General features: G+C 40.6%; 2 protein-coding genes across 3 annotated transcripts; one reads left to right on the forward strand and one right to left on the reverse strand.

Moving 5' to 3' along the window:
• Window positions 1-132: 132 nt before the first annotated feature.
• LOC124874252 lies at window positions 133-3162 on the forward strand. 2 transcript variants are annotated; one of them, XM_047375541.1, is made up of 6 exons: window positions 133-348; window positions 1196-1314; window positions 1404-1531; window positions 1656-1715; window positions 1798-1987; window positions 2123-3162. In XM_047375541.1, exons 1-6 carry the CDS (start codon window positions 339-341, stop codon window positions 2231-2233), a joined length of 618 nt encoding a protein of 205 aa, XP_047231497.1. In that variant the 5' UTR covers window positions 133-338; the 3' UTR covers window positions 2234-3162. The 2 variants fall into 2 exon arrangements, with proteins under 2 accessions (XP_047231497.1, XP_047231488.1); XM_047375532.1 differs by lacking the exon at window positions 133-348 and having other exon boundaries at window positions 418-1314.
• A 135-nt stretch (window positions 3163-3297) lies between these two features.
• On the reverse strand, window positions 3298-9807 carry LOC124874234 (protein disulfide isomerase Creld1). Its single transcript, XM_047375517.1, has 11 exons — window positions 9557-9807; window positions 8452-8572; window positions 8278-8360; window positions 7912-8022; window positions 7650-7741; window positions 7313-7492; window positions 7126-7221; window positions 6953-7036; window positions 6269-6364; window positions 6034-6174; window positions 3298-4305 (listed from the first exon to the last, which is right to left on the reverse strand). The coding sequence occupies exons 2-11, from the start codon at window positions 8566-8568 to the stop codon at window positions 4085-4087; spliced, it is 1221 nt and encodes a 406-aa protein (XP_047231473.1). The 5' UTR covers window positions 8569-8572; window positions 9557-9807; the 3' UTR covers window positions 3298-4084.
• Window positions 9808-12338: the final 2531 nt, after the last annotated feature.

Raw genomic sequence — 12338 nt, forward strand, 5'->3', positions numbered from 1 at the left:
TTGTTTTGCTCCCACTGTAGATCACATCTTGAAATGTTCTCCGTCTTTATCACATTAATTTGTTGCCACAGGCGAAGTCTATTGATGCATGGCCAGTCAGTCAGAGCTGCAGCTTTGTTTTATTAGAGGGGTGGGTAACCCGATTCCCAAGGAGACTGTTGCCAAGCCAAACACTGAGTGAATGCACTGGTTCATCTGGGTTTAATCTTTAACTGGTGCCTTTACAGATATTTGCAAAATAAAATGAGCACATCTGCTTAAAAATTATATTTTTAAAGATTTAGGAGTTCGGGAAGTTTCAGCACCCAAGGCCTGGACTCAAGCAGAGGGACCAAAAGATGAGACTACGTAAGAAAAAACTTTTTTTTTTTTGCTGTTTTTTATTTACTGGAATGGGGAAAGCTTTTAGATCCACTCAACACTGGCATGGGTGTTATTTACTTTGTGGTTTTAATGTTGCATTTAAACATTAAAAATATGGAAGGATCAGACAACATGGAGCTTCACTTTCAAAAACAAAAATTGGAGGCACAAATTAGATTTTTTTTTCGTAGGTTTCTCTAATTCACACAAATTATACACAATTATACAAGATCAAATTTAGAAATACAACAGACAATGTTTGGTTGGATATCCTTTAAGCAAGTTGCAAAAAAAACCAAAAAACATTTTGTTGCCATAAACAACCTTTTTGCATAATTCTGACTTGATGTTTGAGCACTATTGTAAGTTATAACAGAGATTCTTTAAATTGGGTTATGATCGGGAGAGTTCCAAAAATTATATGCTAGCTTGTTTTTTTTCATTTCAAAACTAGTTTTGACACGTGTTTAGGATAATTTTTCTTATTCAAGCTGCTGATTAGAGAAATTTCTTTCCTGCACAGCACCCCATCCATGTTGATGTTACTGTAATTACTAGCATCTTCCAGTTTGTGATGTTCTTGTGCCTTTGTGGTTCTTTGGTTGTTTTTAAACATCCAACCGATTTCCTTTCTCCTGAGGTTTGGTGTGGGTTGGATGGATTGAAACTTGGACACAAAGAAGACTATGATTTGTTTTAGAAATCCAATGTATTATCTTGTTGTATGATTGTTTCATCCTGAAATATGAATGGTTTAAACTCCCCAAATTAATTAGTTTAATCAGCATAATGAATATTACATACATTTCACTGTATGTTTTTACAATTGCAGCACCTATCTCTATACCTCCCACGCCCATTTGTGTTTCCCATGACAATCCAAGCCTTGAAGTAACGCCGATTACATTTCCAATCCTCCCGGACCCTGGCAGTCTGTTGACCAGCAATCAGGTGAGCAATGATAACCTGATCAATTAATTAATTTGAAAGAATAAATGCAAGTAAAAATAAAAGCACAAATCTATAAATCTGATTCACAGATGATTTCGAGGTTGGATCCTTTACACCCACCTTTGGTCCCTAAACGCACCGTCAGTCTTGAGACACTCGCTGTTCATCATCACAACCACCAGAGGGCACTGATCATGCAAAGAGGAGAGCATTTCAGGTAGGAAGGGTGACTTCTGCTGTGAATGAGCATTCCTTAGAAACACTCTGGGAATTCCCTAACTTTTGTCTGGCTTTACTGTAAAAAACAAGATGGGATCACTGAGTTGAAGCTGTCTTGTCAGGTCTCATCGGGTGTGGAGGAAACCCTTTTATGGATCCGTCGGTGAGAGAGAAGAGTACAGGTAAAACTGATACTTCAGCTTTGAATCCTCTGATGAAGCCTCACCTTTGCAAAAGTTATGAATAATAGTTTTATATTGACAGAAAGGAGATACGAGAGCAGTTAAAGAGGCAGATGGAGGAAAAGTGTGTGGAACTGAAGCTGCAGCTGGCCAGTAAAGTGAAAGAAGCAGAGCATCTCAGAGAGGTGGACCGCATTGCTTTAACCAGTGAGAGACAGCAGAAGATTCAGCACACCAAAGCAATGACAGCCTACAGAGATGAAAACAAGAGGGTACAGTCCCACACATGCATTATGCATCCATTACTGATGCCTCTGTGTACTAAAGTCAGCTGAAAATGCTTCCTGGAAAATGCTCTTTGGTTACTGTTTTTTCCCTTGTCTGGGTTGTACTTGTTTTGTGTGCAGCTAATGGAGCAGAGCTGGAGGGACAGAGCACTAACACGTTCCCAGGAGGCTCTGAAGGAGAGAGAGCTGCTGCGCCTCAACCCCGTTAACTGGAGTGGAACACTGACATAACTTCAAGAAGCCAAAACCTTTCATTCAAGCTTCTTCTCAGCCACCGAAGAGCAACCCTTCAGTCTGAAAAGAAAACAAATATACAGATCAGGTTCTTTTATATCACACATCCACAACATTTAATGTATTTATGTGATGTGTGTAACACAAAGCGTATAATGGGAAGAGGAAGAAGAAAGATGCATGGGTTTTATTTGTTTTCTATAAATAATCTTCAGAAAATTGTTTATTGCTTATTCCCTTTCAGCCTGTTTCTAATATAGACATGCATCTCAACAAATTAGAATATTATCAACAAGTTAACAGTTAAGTGATTCTCATATAGATTCCTTTCACACACATATTTTAAGTATTTATTTCTGTGTATTTTGATGATTATAGCTAAATAAAAGCCAAAACTAAGTTTCTTGGGAAACTCATCAATAAAAAAGGATTCCTAAAATTAGTATAAGCTCTCAATACTTACTGCATTAATGCAGCATGACATGGAGGTGATCAGGCTATGGCTCTGCTGAGGTGGAAGTCCGGGTTGGTTTAATAGCAGCTTTAATATATTCTCCATTGTTGGGTCTGCTATCTCATATTCCTCTTATAGTACAAGTCCTGCTGGGAAACGAAACCAGCCTCTCCTTAAAAATCTCCAGGTAGATGGCTGCACCAACACCAGCAGATGGCCTGGCTCCCCAGTTCATCACTGACTCCAGCTACAGTAGGCACCAAATTCTTCAAAAGGCTTTTTTTCACAATCTCCTCATGGCTATGGTTGTTGCCTTTTTCAATCCTTTTTTCCTTTCACACAACTTTCCATTAACATATAAATATTTTTCCATACTCTGTTTACTTCTTCCATAATGATCCAGACATAAAAAGTTTTTTTTAATTGAATTCCACAGTTTTTTATAATACATAAGAAACTGGTACCATTTTTGTTCACCTACCTTCAAACCTCTATATTTATCATCCATTTCTCTGCATGCCAGTTTACAACCACCATTTTTCCATGTTCCCGTTTCTGAGAAGTGCAAAGAAAGTCTAACAAAGAAGATGTAAAAGCTTACAAATCGTAAGTAAAATTTCCGTTTATTGTAAAGCAAACCTCTGTGGACGATTTCACTCTGGTTAAATAAGGATCAATAAAATGAATAGAGGTGATAGTTTGATGCATACAGAAAATAATATCTCTCTGAATTACAACTAAAAGTTTGCATTGATAACACACACAACCAACCAAATATTCTAAACATTCAAACATAAAGATTGCTTTAAAAAAGGCAACAGAAATTGGCTTCAATCTTTCAGATTACAGCTGGTATTTAACATTACCGTTTGCCCTCACACACACTCCTTAAACATAAATAATCCATCAGCTAAAAAACATTCATGCTAAAGTAAACAATAAATTAAAATAGTGCAGTGCCTCTCATTATAAATATAGCATGCATTGTGACAAACATTCATGGAGGAAGAGGTAAAGCGTCATTCAGTAGAAACCTCCTCGGCCTGTTTGTACGGTCTGTTGCCGGGGGGGATTTGGGAAAGTGTTGATCTATCTGCATGCCCATAGATACCATCTGGACTGTAGCAGTAACCTGACACAGGCAAAGCTTATGGCAGGGAGTGAAGTTCAGGTATTTTATATCAGTGCAGTGTTGCTTCATTCGTGACATCATTGTCTTCACCTTTTCTTGCATATTCCTCTTCATGGATATACGTTAATTAGCCCAAGCCCTTTTAAAATATGCTGTCACAATTTAATCCCTGAAAGGCTAGCAATGCCTTGCCTTTGTTCAAGACTTATTCAGCCTTCCTGGATGGTATTCAGAGGTCCCTTTGTCACACAGACGTCTCAGTCTAACGTCCCTTCAGAAATCCATCCAGCATGTAGTCTCCTTTCTCTGTCAGCCAGTATCCAGCCATAGCAGCTACCCCTCCGATAAAAATGGCTGTGAAGACCATGTCTCCTTTGGCTGCAAGTGTAGCTAGGGCACAGATGATGACACCAAAGAACATCTGCTGCAGCACAAGGACTTCGTCATCCGTCATGTCATCAAACAATCCTTTCTCTGGGCCAGCTGAGGAGGCAAAAAGAAAGGAAACAGATTTCAGTGATATCCCATGAAAATATCACCAACAGGGGTTGCTTCCCATCAACTAGTATGAGTCATTAGTAATTGTTTTGCTGTATTTCTGATGCACTTTTTAACCACAGTTTCCTTTCAATAAGCCTTGGAGTTATACCTTAGATTTTAAGTTATCCCGTTACAACCAAACATCCTTTCATATGATAGACTCGGAAGTAAACCATACCCTGGGAGCTCTGGCTGTATGTTTAGGGTCGCTGTCCTGTTGGAAGGTGAACCTCCACCTTAATCTCAAGCAATTTGAATCCTCTAAGATGTTTTCTTCAGGGTTTGCTGCGTATTTAGCTCATTTCATTCTACAGTAAACTCTGATCAGCTTCCCCGTCCCTGCAGGGGAGAAAGATCCCCAAAACATGATGCTGCCACCACCATGCCTCATGGTGGGGATTCATCAGTTAGGTGACTTCTGATTTTCTGTCACACAGCGTTTAGCATGTTGGTCTAAAATGTTCAGTTTTGGTTTCATCTGACCAGATGCTGTGTGCCCTCCATGCAAGACTCCTACACATTTCATTATATGGCAACATTTCTTTTTCAGCATTTTGTTTTTTTCTGGACATTTGAAAACAAATTTTGAACCTGCTTGAATAGTAGTTGAGTCTTATGTGAAGGTTCCTCTAATAATGAAACAATGCTGAAATAGGCTTCCAGTATTCAGAGCAGGACATAGGACGACTGCTTTAGTAACATTTGGACCAACATGAAACAGCTCTATTTTAAAATCAACAACTCTAATACAGAATGAAGTACCTTAGACTGAATACAAATATTTTATCAGAATCAAGATCCGCTTTATTTTCCAAGTTTGTGCACACAAACAAGGTTTTGCTTTCAATGAAGACATTTTAAATATAAATAGGGAAATAATTTATTTTAGCAGTTTTAAAGCAGTTTGCGGGTTTTGGTACCTTTATGTAAAGATTCCTACAAATTATAAACCTCTGAGGCCTTCACAGAATAACTGTATTTACAATAAGCTTAACAGACAAGTATGCTCTATTTACAAACTGTGTGACTCCTGGATTTTATTTAGGGGTATCAGAGTACATGGGGCTGAATACAAATGTGCAACATACTTCTTTTAAAATCTTTTAAACAATGTATTCCTTCCATATCACAGTTCTGTGGTACTTTGTGTTGGTCTATGAAAGCCCAATAAAAATAAAATAAAAACGCTGGTGTTTGCAGTTGAACATGACAAAATGTAGAAAAGCTCAAGGGGTGTAAATACTTTAGCAATGCATCGTAAGTACTGATCATAGCAGAACATCTCTATGGTTTATCAGGTGTAGCATCATTGTTATTTCTGCTAAACACTAATGTTGGTCTCAATATGGCTCTGTTACCACCCTCGGCGCTCAAAGTGAGACAAATCCAAAAATCTCTCAACAAAACTGCCAATCAAAGCAGCTGCAAATGCTAGTTAATGTGGTATTTTGGTTGTATTTCATTTAAAATATTAAACTTATTGTAAATATGTAAATGGGAAAGGTCTTGAATTTACAACTCAGCTGTATTAAAACACAGTCAATTGTGTAAAAAGCTGGCAGCATTGATTCTGATCCAAACTATTCAGAAAAAAAAATAAAGAGCTAATCACTGAACACAGACAGAATGATTTTTTGGTTCATATGGCCCTGCCCAAAAGCCACAACTTACCAGGTGGCTTATTCTCCACACAAATGCTGTCTCTTCTGATGAATCCCTCAGCACAGTCACAGTGGAAGGAGCCCTCCTCATTGATACAGGCCTCGTTTAGCCCAGGACATGCTATTGCACGTTCGCTACATTCATCTATATCTGAGAGAGAAACGCATAAAAAATGGCTGAATGACCAACAGGATAAGCTTCAGAGATCACATTTACACATAACATTAATGATTAGTTTAAATACCAAGACACTTGGCTCCTTTCAGCCTGTAACCGCGTGCACATTTCTTACAGCGAGCAGGACCGCTGCCCATACAGCCCACACACGCCTGGTCACAGCCTGGATGAAAAAGTGAAACGGTCAGCATCATTACCGTCCATTATGAGCTACTCTGAGAACTGCAAGCAAAGCTCCATACTGTGGGAAATAGTTTGTACCTCATTAAAGTTACCACAACCACCACAGTTCATGTGTCTTATATTTTTAATACAGACAGTAAACTCAAAAGTCTTTATACTTTGGCTTGAAAAAACAATTTCATTTTATGATAGTCGTACTTAGACAGCTTTTCGTAACCAATTATAGGATCCAGGAAATAACTTAATAATTACTGTGTACTGCAGATTGAGGACAGTTTTAAGTGGAGATGTTTAATCAAAGATTTTTGGCTGCCAACATTTCCAAATTCAGCTTGATCAATACCAGACTGAGGTTGGTGATCTGACTGTGATCGTATTTGGCAGACCAAGCTTATTTTGTGTCATTTGGCAAGTATAAATCTGAGCAAACAAAGATCACTGGTCAGTATCTCTAGTTTTAAATATTACTTTTAAGTGTTACTTAAAACTGTCCAGACCATGTTGGTCAACTGAAATAACCAGCATGATTTCATCAGATAGCGATCAGTAAACATTAAAGAAATGATACCTCTGCATTCATATGATCCATCTGTGTTGTGACAGTAAGTGTTGGAAGGACAACGAGCCAGCTCTGTGCCACACTCATCGATGTCTATGAGACACACAGTAAAAGTCAAACACAGTCCATTCATTCAAAACTTGCCAATATACAAAAAAAAAACAATACTAATCCACACCCACCTACACACTTGTTGTCATGAAGGATCCACCCAGGTTTGCAGTCAAGGCACTTGTAGTCCTGTGGCCCTGAACATTCCTTACAGGAGTGGTAGCACGCTAAAGAGGACGAGAGCCGTTAACACCAGAAGATCAGTTCCAGTGGAAATTGATTTAAAAATGTGTAACCAGCCGCCTGAAAATGGCACACCTGCACAAGTCCGTACGCTGCCATTGGAGCTCTTCTCCCTGTAGTAACCATCAGCACAGCTCTGGCACAGATGACCAGAGTACCCAGGATCGCAGACGCACTCCCCATCTCCCAGACGAGTGCCTTCACCCTCACATCGACCCAGACCTCCACACACACCTCCAGGTCCAGATGGGCATTCTGCATCAGATACACAAGTGACTCTTTTAATCAATGCTTAAAATTAGCATGATTACAATGTTCAGCTATTTGTTTAAATACTGCGGAAATGGAAGTAGTAAGCAGTTATGTGTGCTCTGTTATTTTTCACTAACATAAGAAAACAACTTGGGCACACCTTTGCAGTCAGGTCCAAAGTGTCCAGGTGGACAGCAGAGTCTCAGCTGCTCAATACAGAGCCACTCAAACAGGTCTGGTGCCTCCTGCTGCCTGCAGAACAAACACAGCATCTCAGTTATAAAGTTCAAACATGTTCAGGATAACACATCCTGATTACATTGTAGCAGCAATACATGTCTCCACCTATTTATATTTAAGGGGTAATAAAACAAGCTAATTAAAAGACCTTCAACACCTATAATAGTTTTAATTCAGTTTACCTGTGGAACCACCATGTCTCCACCTGGTCCTCTATCTGCTCCAGCAAGCGGTTACATTCAAAATCGGTTTTCTCACAAGCAGCTTCAACAATCTCCAAGAGCCGAGTCTCACTGAAACAAGGAGACTCTAATTAGACAGAGGTTAATCCACAAAATCATGATCATAAAATAATTATCTCATATCTGTTGTAAATACAAACATTAATAGGAGGTAAAAATCATCTGTCACATGTAATGACTTCCATAAAATACCCCATTCTTGGGGATGTATCGAGAAATGTTAAAATAATACAGATCACCTCAGCAAATTACAAATGGTCACAATATCTCAAAACTCAGTTGACTGGTTCAGCAAACTAGTCTTACCTCCGTGCATACTTGGCCAGCTTCTCTTCCTCCCATGCAGTGTTACCTCCTCCAAAGTTCTTGTTAGCCGTTCTTTCTAATCCCTAACTCGAAGAAAATTTAATGTTTGAGTTAAATAAAATAAAAACAAAATAAAAAGATGACAAGTGAAATCTTACAGTTTATCAGATTTACCTTAATAAAGCTTTCAGTGAGTTTTCTGCAGGTTTGGCATGGCGCCGTCTGGACTTTCACCACGGAGAGCTCTGACAGAAGCACCAGAGCTGGCAGTAAAGGCCAGACTCCCCACATGATCCTTCAGAGGAGACAGAAACTTTGTGGTTTACCAGAACAGACAGAGAACAGAACAAACTTTACATCTTGAGGGTCTTCAAAGTTTAAAGTAATATGTTTCTGATTTTCTGAAACGGTTCTGTAGTGAGCGCCATTACCTTAGCAGTTATCAATGTGGGTAACATCCTTAAATGCAGTGCCACAAAGAACATTTTACTTTAAAAAAATTTAAAAAAAATGTATAGGCTAGCTCTGTACCTGGACTCTCTTAAATCTCTTGAGCCAAAACTACTTCGCCTCTCAATGACTACTTAGTGATGACCCTGTGGAGTGTTTTTTTTTTAGGTAATTCTGGTATCAGCTGCAACGTTCTGTTGCTTTTCAGGTGAAATGCTTGATTTACCTGCTTTTTTGGCTGTCTACCTACCTCTGTCAGCATCTCATCACAAGGTGTTTTTATTAAGTACTTTTCTAATCAATGGTAATGCTAAAAAGAAAATAAAAACAAATAAACAAAGCGTAAAGCAGCTAATTTAAACTTTCAAACATGGTTACAAAAAGACGGACAAACTATTGAAATTCACTTTAGTGTCAGAAATGCATCGTTCATAGTACAACTAAAGATATTAACGCATTGAAATAGTACTACATTTCTGTATGTTCTAAATTTATGTGTTTCCTACTCCTACAAATCAACTTAAAGGCGTTTTATTCCCTGCACGCTGGTGTTATAATAAAGGCAATGAAACATGCAACATATCCAGACTAAGATGCTCTGGCTTCAATGTTAGCTTAGCTAGCTCAACTAAATCAGCATCAGCTAGCAGCTAAGGTCAGTTAGCTTGCTAGCTTTATCCACCCGCATCTATAAAGTCTGCTTTTTCTCTCTACTTCCCTTTTTATTTGGACAAAGTATCCTAATCAAATTAATAGTTTTATATCATTTTTAAGTCCATGCTTTGCTTTAAATGCTGCCACCAAGTAGCTTAATTTAAAATGTTTGTACCTTGTTATTAAACCACAACGTCTGCTGCACCACCGATGGGTCGTCTCCTTCCCCGTTGGCTCACTCTCACATCACACCGGACAGTTTCACATTTTAAAATCCTCCTTTAACTCTTCAACCAATGAGTGTGTGGTTAACCCTGGAGGTTCTCCTGCAGCAGCCGTGGTGCTGGGCTGCAGCGGGACGGACAGAAAGAGAGCGTACACTCTCCTGGGATGAATGAATGAGTGGCTTCTAGTGTTTTCCATGCAACTGCTGCCTGCCACGCATAATATGACGTCACTGGGATTTAATCTATTCAACCAATCACAATCGCAGAGCCGTCACACCCATTATTTTTAATTAAACGACAAATTATATGTCTACAAATATGTTTTGAGTAGTTTAATTTATATATTTATATATATTTAAACTGATCATGTTCTGGTCTTTCTTTAAACACGTTTTTTGATTGTTTATTTTATACACACGTTATAATGTCTGTACAATCTTACATGGTTTTCATTCAATGTAGTGTCCTACATGCTTGTTTCTTAAGTTTTTACTTTAAAATTAATGTTATTATAGTATAGTTGGTATATTTTAGTCACTTCCAAATAAATTGTAATATCTTCAGCTTTGCAACCACCTGTCATTTTCTGTGCTACTGTCTCCAAAGTATACATCATACCAGTTCTCTCCTGCAGTTACCCTTCTGTCAAAAATATCCTCAACACTCGTCTCCATCCACTTCACACTGCGTCCACTCTCTTGTCAAACTCATCAGCCATCAATACCTGTTGTCTTTTGAGCTTATCTGTCCTGTGTTAGTACTTCTTATCAGAATCAGAATCAGAAAAGCTTTATTGCCAAGTACGTTTTTGGATATACAAGGAATTTGTTTTGGCGTAGTCGGTGCAATACAGTACAAATTAAACAGTATAAACATATCTACAATATAATATAAATATATGTGCACAGTTTTAAGTGAATGAGAGTAAAAGTAGAGCAGTATAAGATGCAAGAGCAATACAACAGTGCAGGTGATCATTGTGCAAGTAAAGCAGGAGTCCAAGCTGAGCGTTAATGTAACGCATAGAGTTACAGGTTACAGGTGTCCTGTCAGCAAAAAAGGGTGTGTGTGTGGGAAAGGGAGAGTGTCAGGGTGGTTTCCGGGCTTTGTTAACCAGGCTGGTGGCAGATGGGAAAAAACTGTTCTTGTGGCGTGAGGTTTTGGTCCGGATGGACCGCAGCCTCCTGCCAGAGGGGAGAGTCTCAAAGAGTCTGTGACCGGGGTGGGAGGTATCAGCCGAAATCTTCCATGCCCGCTTCAGAGTCCTGGAGGTGTACAGTTCCTGGAGCGACAGTAGACTGCAGCCAATCACCTTCTCAGCAGACCGAATGACACGCTGCAGCCTGCCCTTATGCTTGGCTGTAGCAGTGGCGTACCAGATGGTGATGGAGGAGGTGAGGATGGACTCAATGATGGCTGTGTAGAAGTGCACCATCATAGTCTTTGGCAGGTTGAATTTCTTCAGCTGCCGCAGGAAGAACATCCTCTGCTGGGCTTTCTTGATGAGGGAGCTGATGTTTGGCTCCCACTTGAGATCCTGGGAGATGATGGTTCCCAGGAAGCGGAAAGATTCCACAGTGTCAATTGTGGAGTCACAGAGGGTGATGGGGGCAGGTGGGGCTGGGTTCTGCCTGAAGTCCACAACCATCTCCACTGTCTTTAGAGCGTTGAGCTCAAGGTTGTTCTGGCTGCACCAGTCCAACAGATGGTCCACCTCCCATCTGTACGCGGACTCGTCACCATCAGAGATGAGTCCGATCAGGGTGGTGTCGTCCGCAAATTTCAGAAGCTTGACAGACTGGTGACTGGAGGTGCAGCTGTTGGTGTACAGGGAGAAGAGCAGAGGAGAGAGAACACAGCCTTGGGGGGAACCGGTGCTGATGGTCAGGGAGTCAGAGACATGCTTCCCCAGCCTCACGCGCTGCTTCCTGTCAGACAGAAAGTCAGTGATCCACCTGCAGGTGGAGTCGGGCACACTCAGCTGGGAGAGCTTCTCCTGGAGCAGAACTGGGACGATGGTGTTGAAGGCAGAGCTGAAATCCACAAACAGGATCCTGGCGTAGGTTCCTGTGGAGTCCAGGTGCCGGAGGATGAAGTGAAGGGCTAGGTTGACTGCATCATCTACAGACCTGTTGGCTCTGTAGGCAAACTGCAGGGGGTCCAGGAGGGGGTCGGTGATGTCTTTTAGGTGTGAGAGCACAAGGCGCTCAAAGGACTTCATCACCACAGAGGTCAGGGCGACGGGTCTGAAGTCATTAAGCCCTGTGGTCCTTGGCTTCTTGGGAACAGGACGATGGTGGAGGACTTGAAGCAGGCTGGCACATGACATGTCTCCAGTGAGGTGTTAAAAATGTCTGTGAAGACTGGAGACAGCTGATCAGCGCAGTGCTTCAGGCTGGCTGGTGAGACAGAATCCGGACCAGCAGCTTTCCGGGGGTTCTGTCTCCTGAAGAGTTTGTTGACGTCCCTCTCCTGGATGGAAAGAGCCGTCCTCGGCGTGGGTAGGGGGCTGGTGGGGGGGAACTTCAGGGTGGGGGTTGGAGGTGCCAAGGCCCCTCTTGAGGTTGGGGAGGTGGGGGTGGTGGATTGTGTCTGCAGCTGTTGGGGGGCGTACTATCACAGTAAACTATGTTTTCCAAGTACCTCCATACTGACATTTTGAAGCAGAAGTACAAAAGAATGTGGATTTTCACAGTTTTATGTGTACTGTCATAAAAACAAAATGAAAAA

Source organism: Girardinichthys multiradiatus, chromosome 1 (genome assembly GCF_021462225.1).
Source record: "Girardinichthys multiradiatus isolate DD_20200921_A chromosome 1, DD_fGirMul_XY1, whole genome shotgun sequence".
Classification (NCBI taxonomy): Eukaryota; Metazoa; Chordata; class Actinopteri; order Cyprinodontiformes; family Goodeidae; genus Girardinichthys; species Girardinichthys multiradiatus.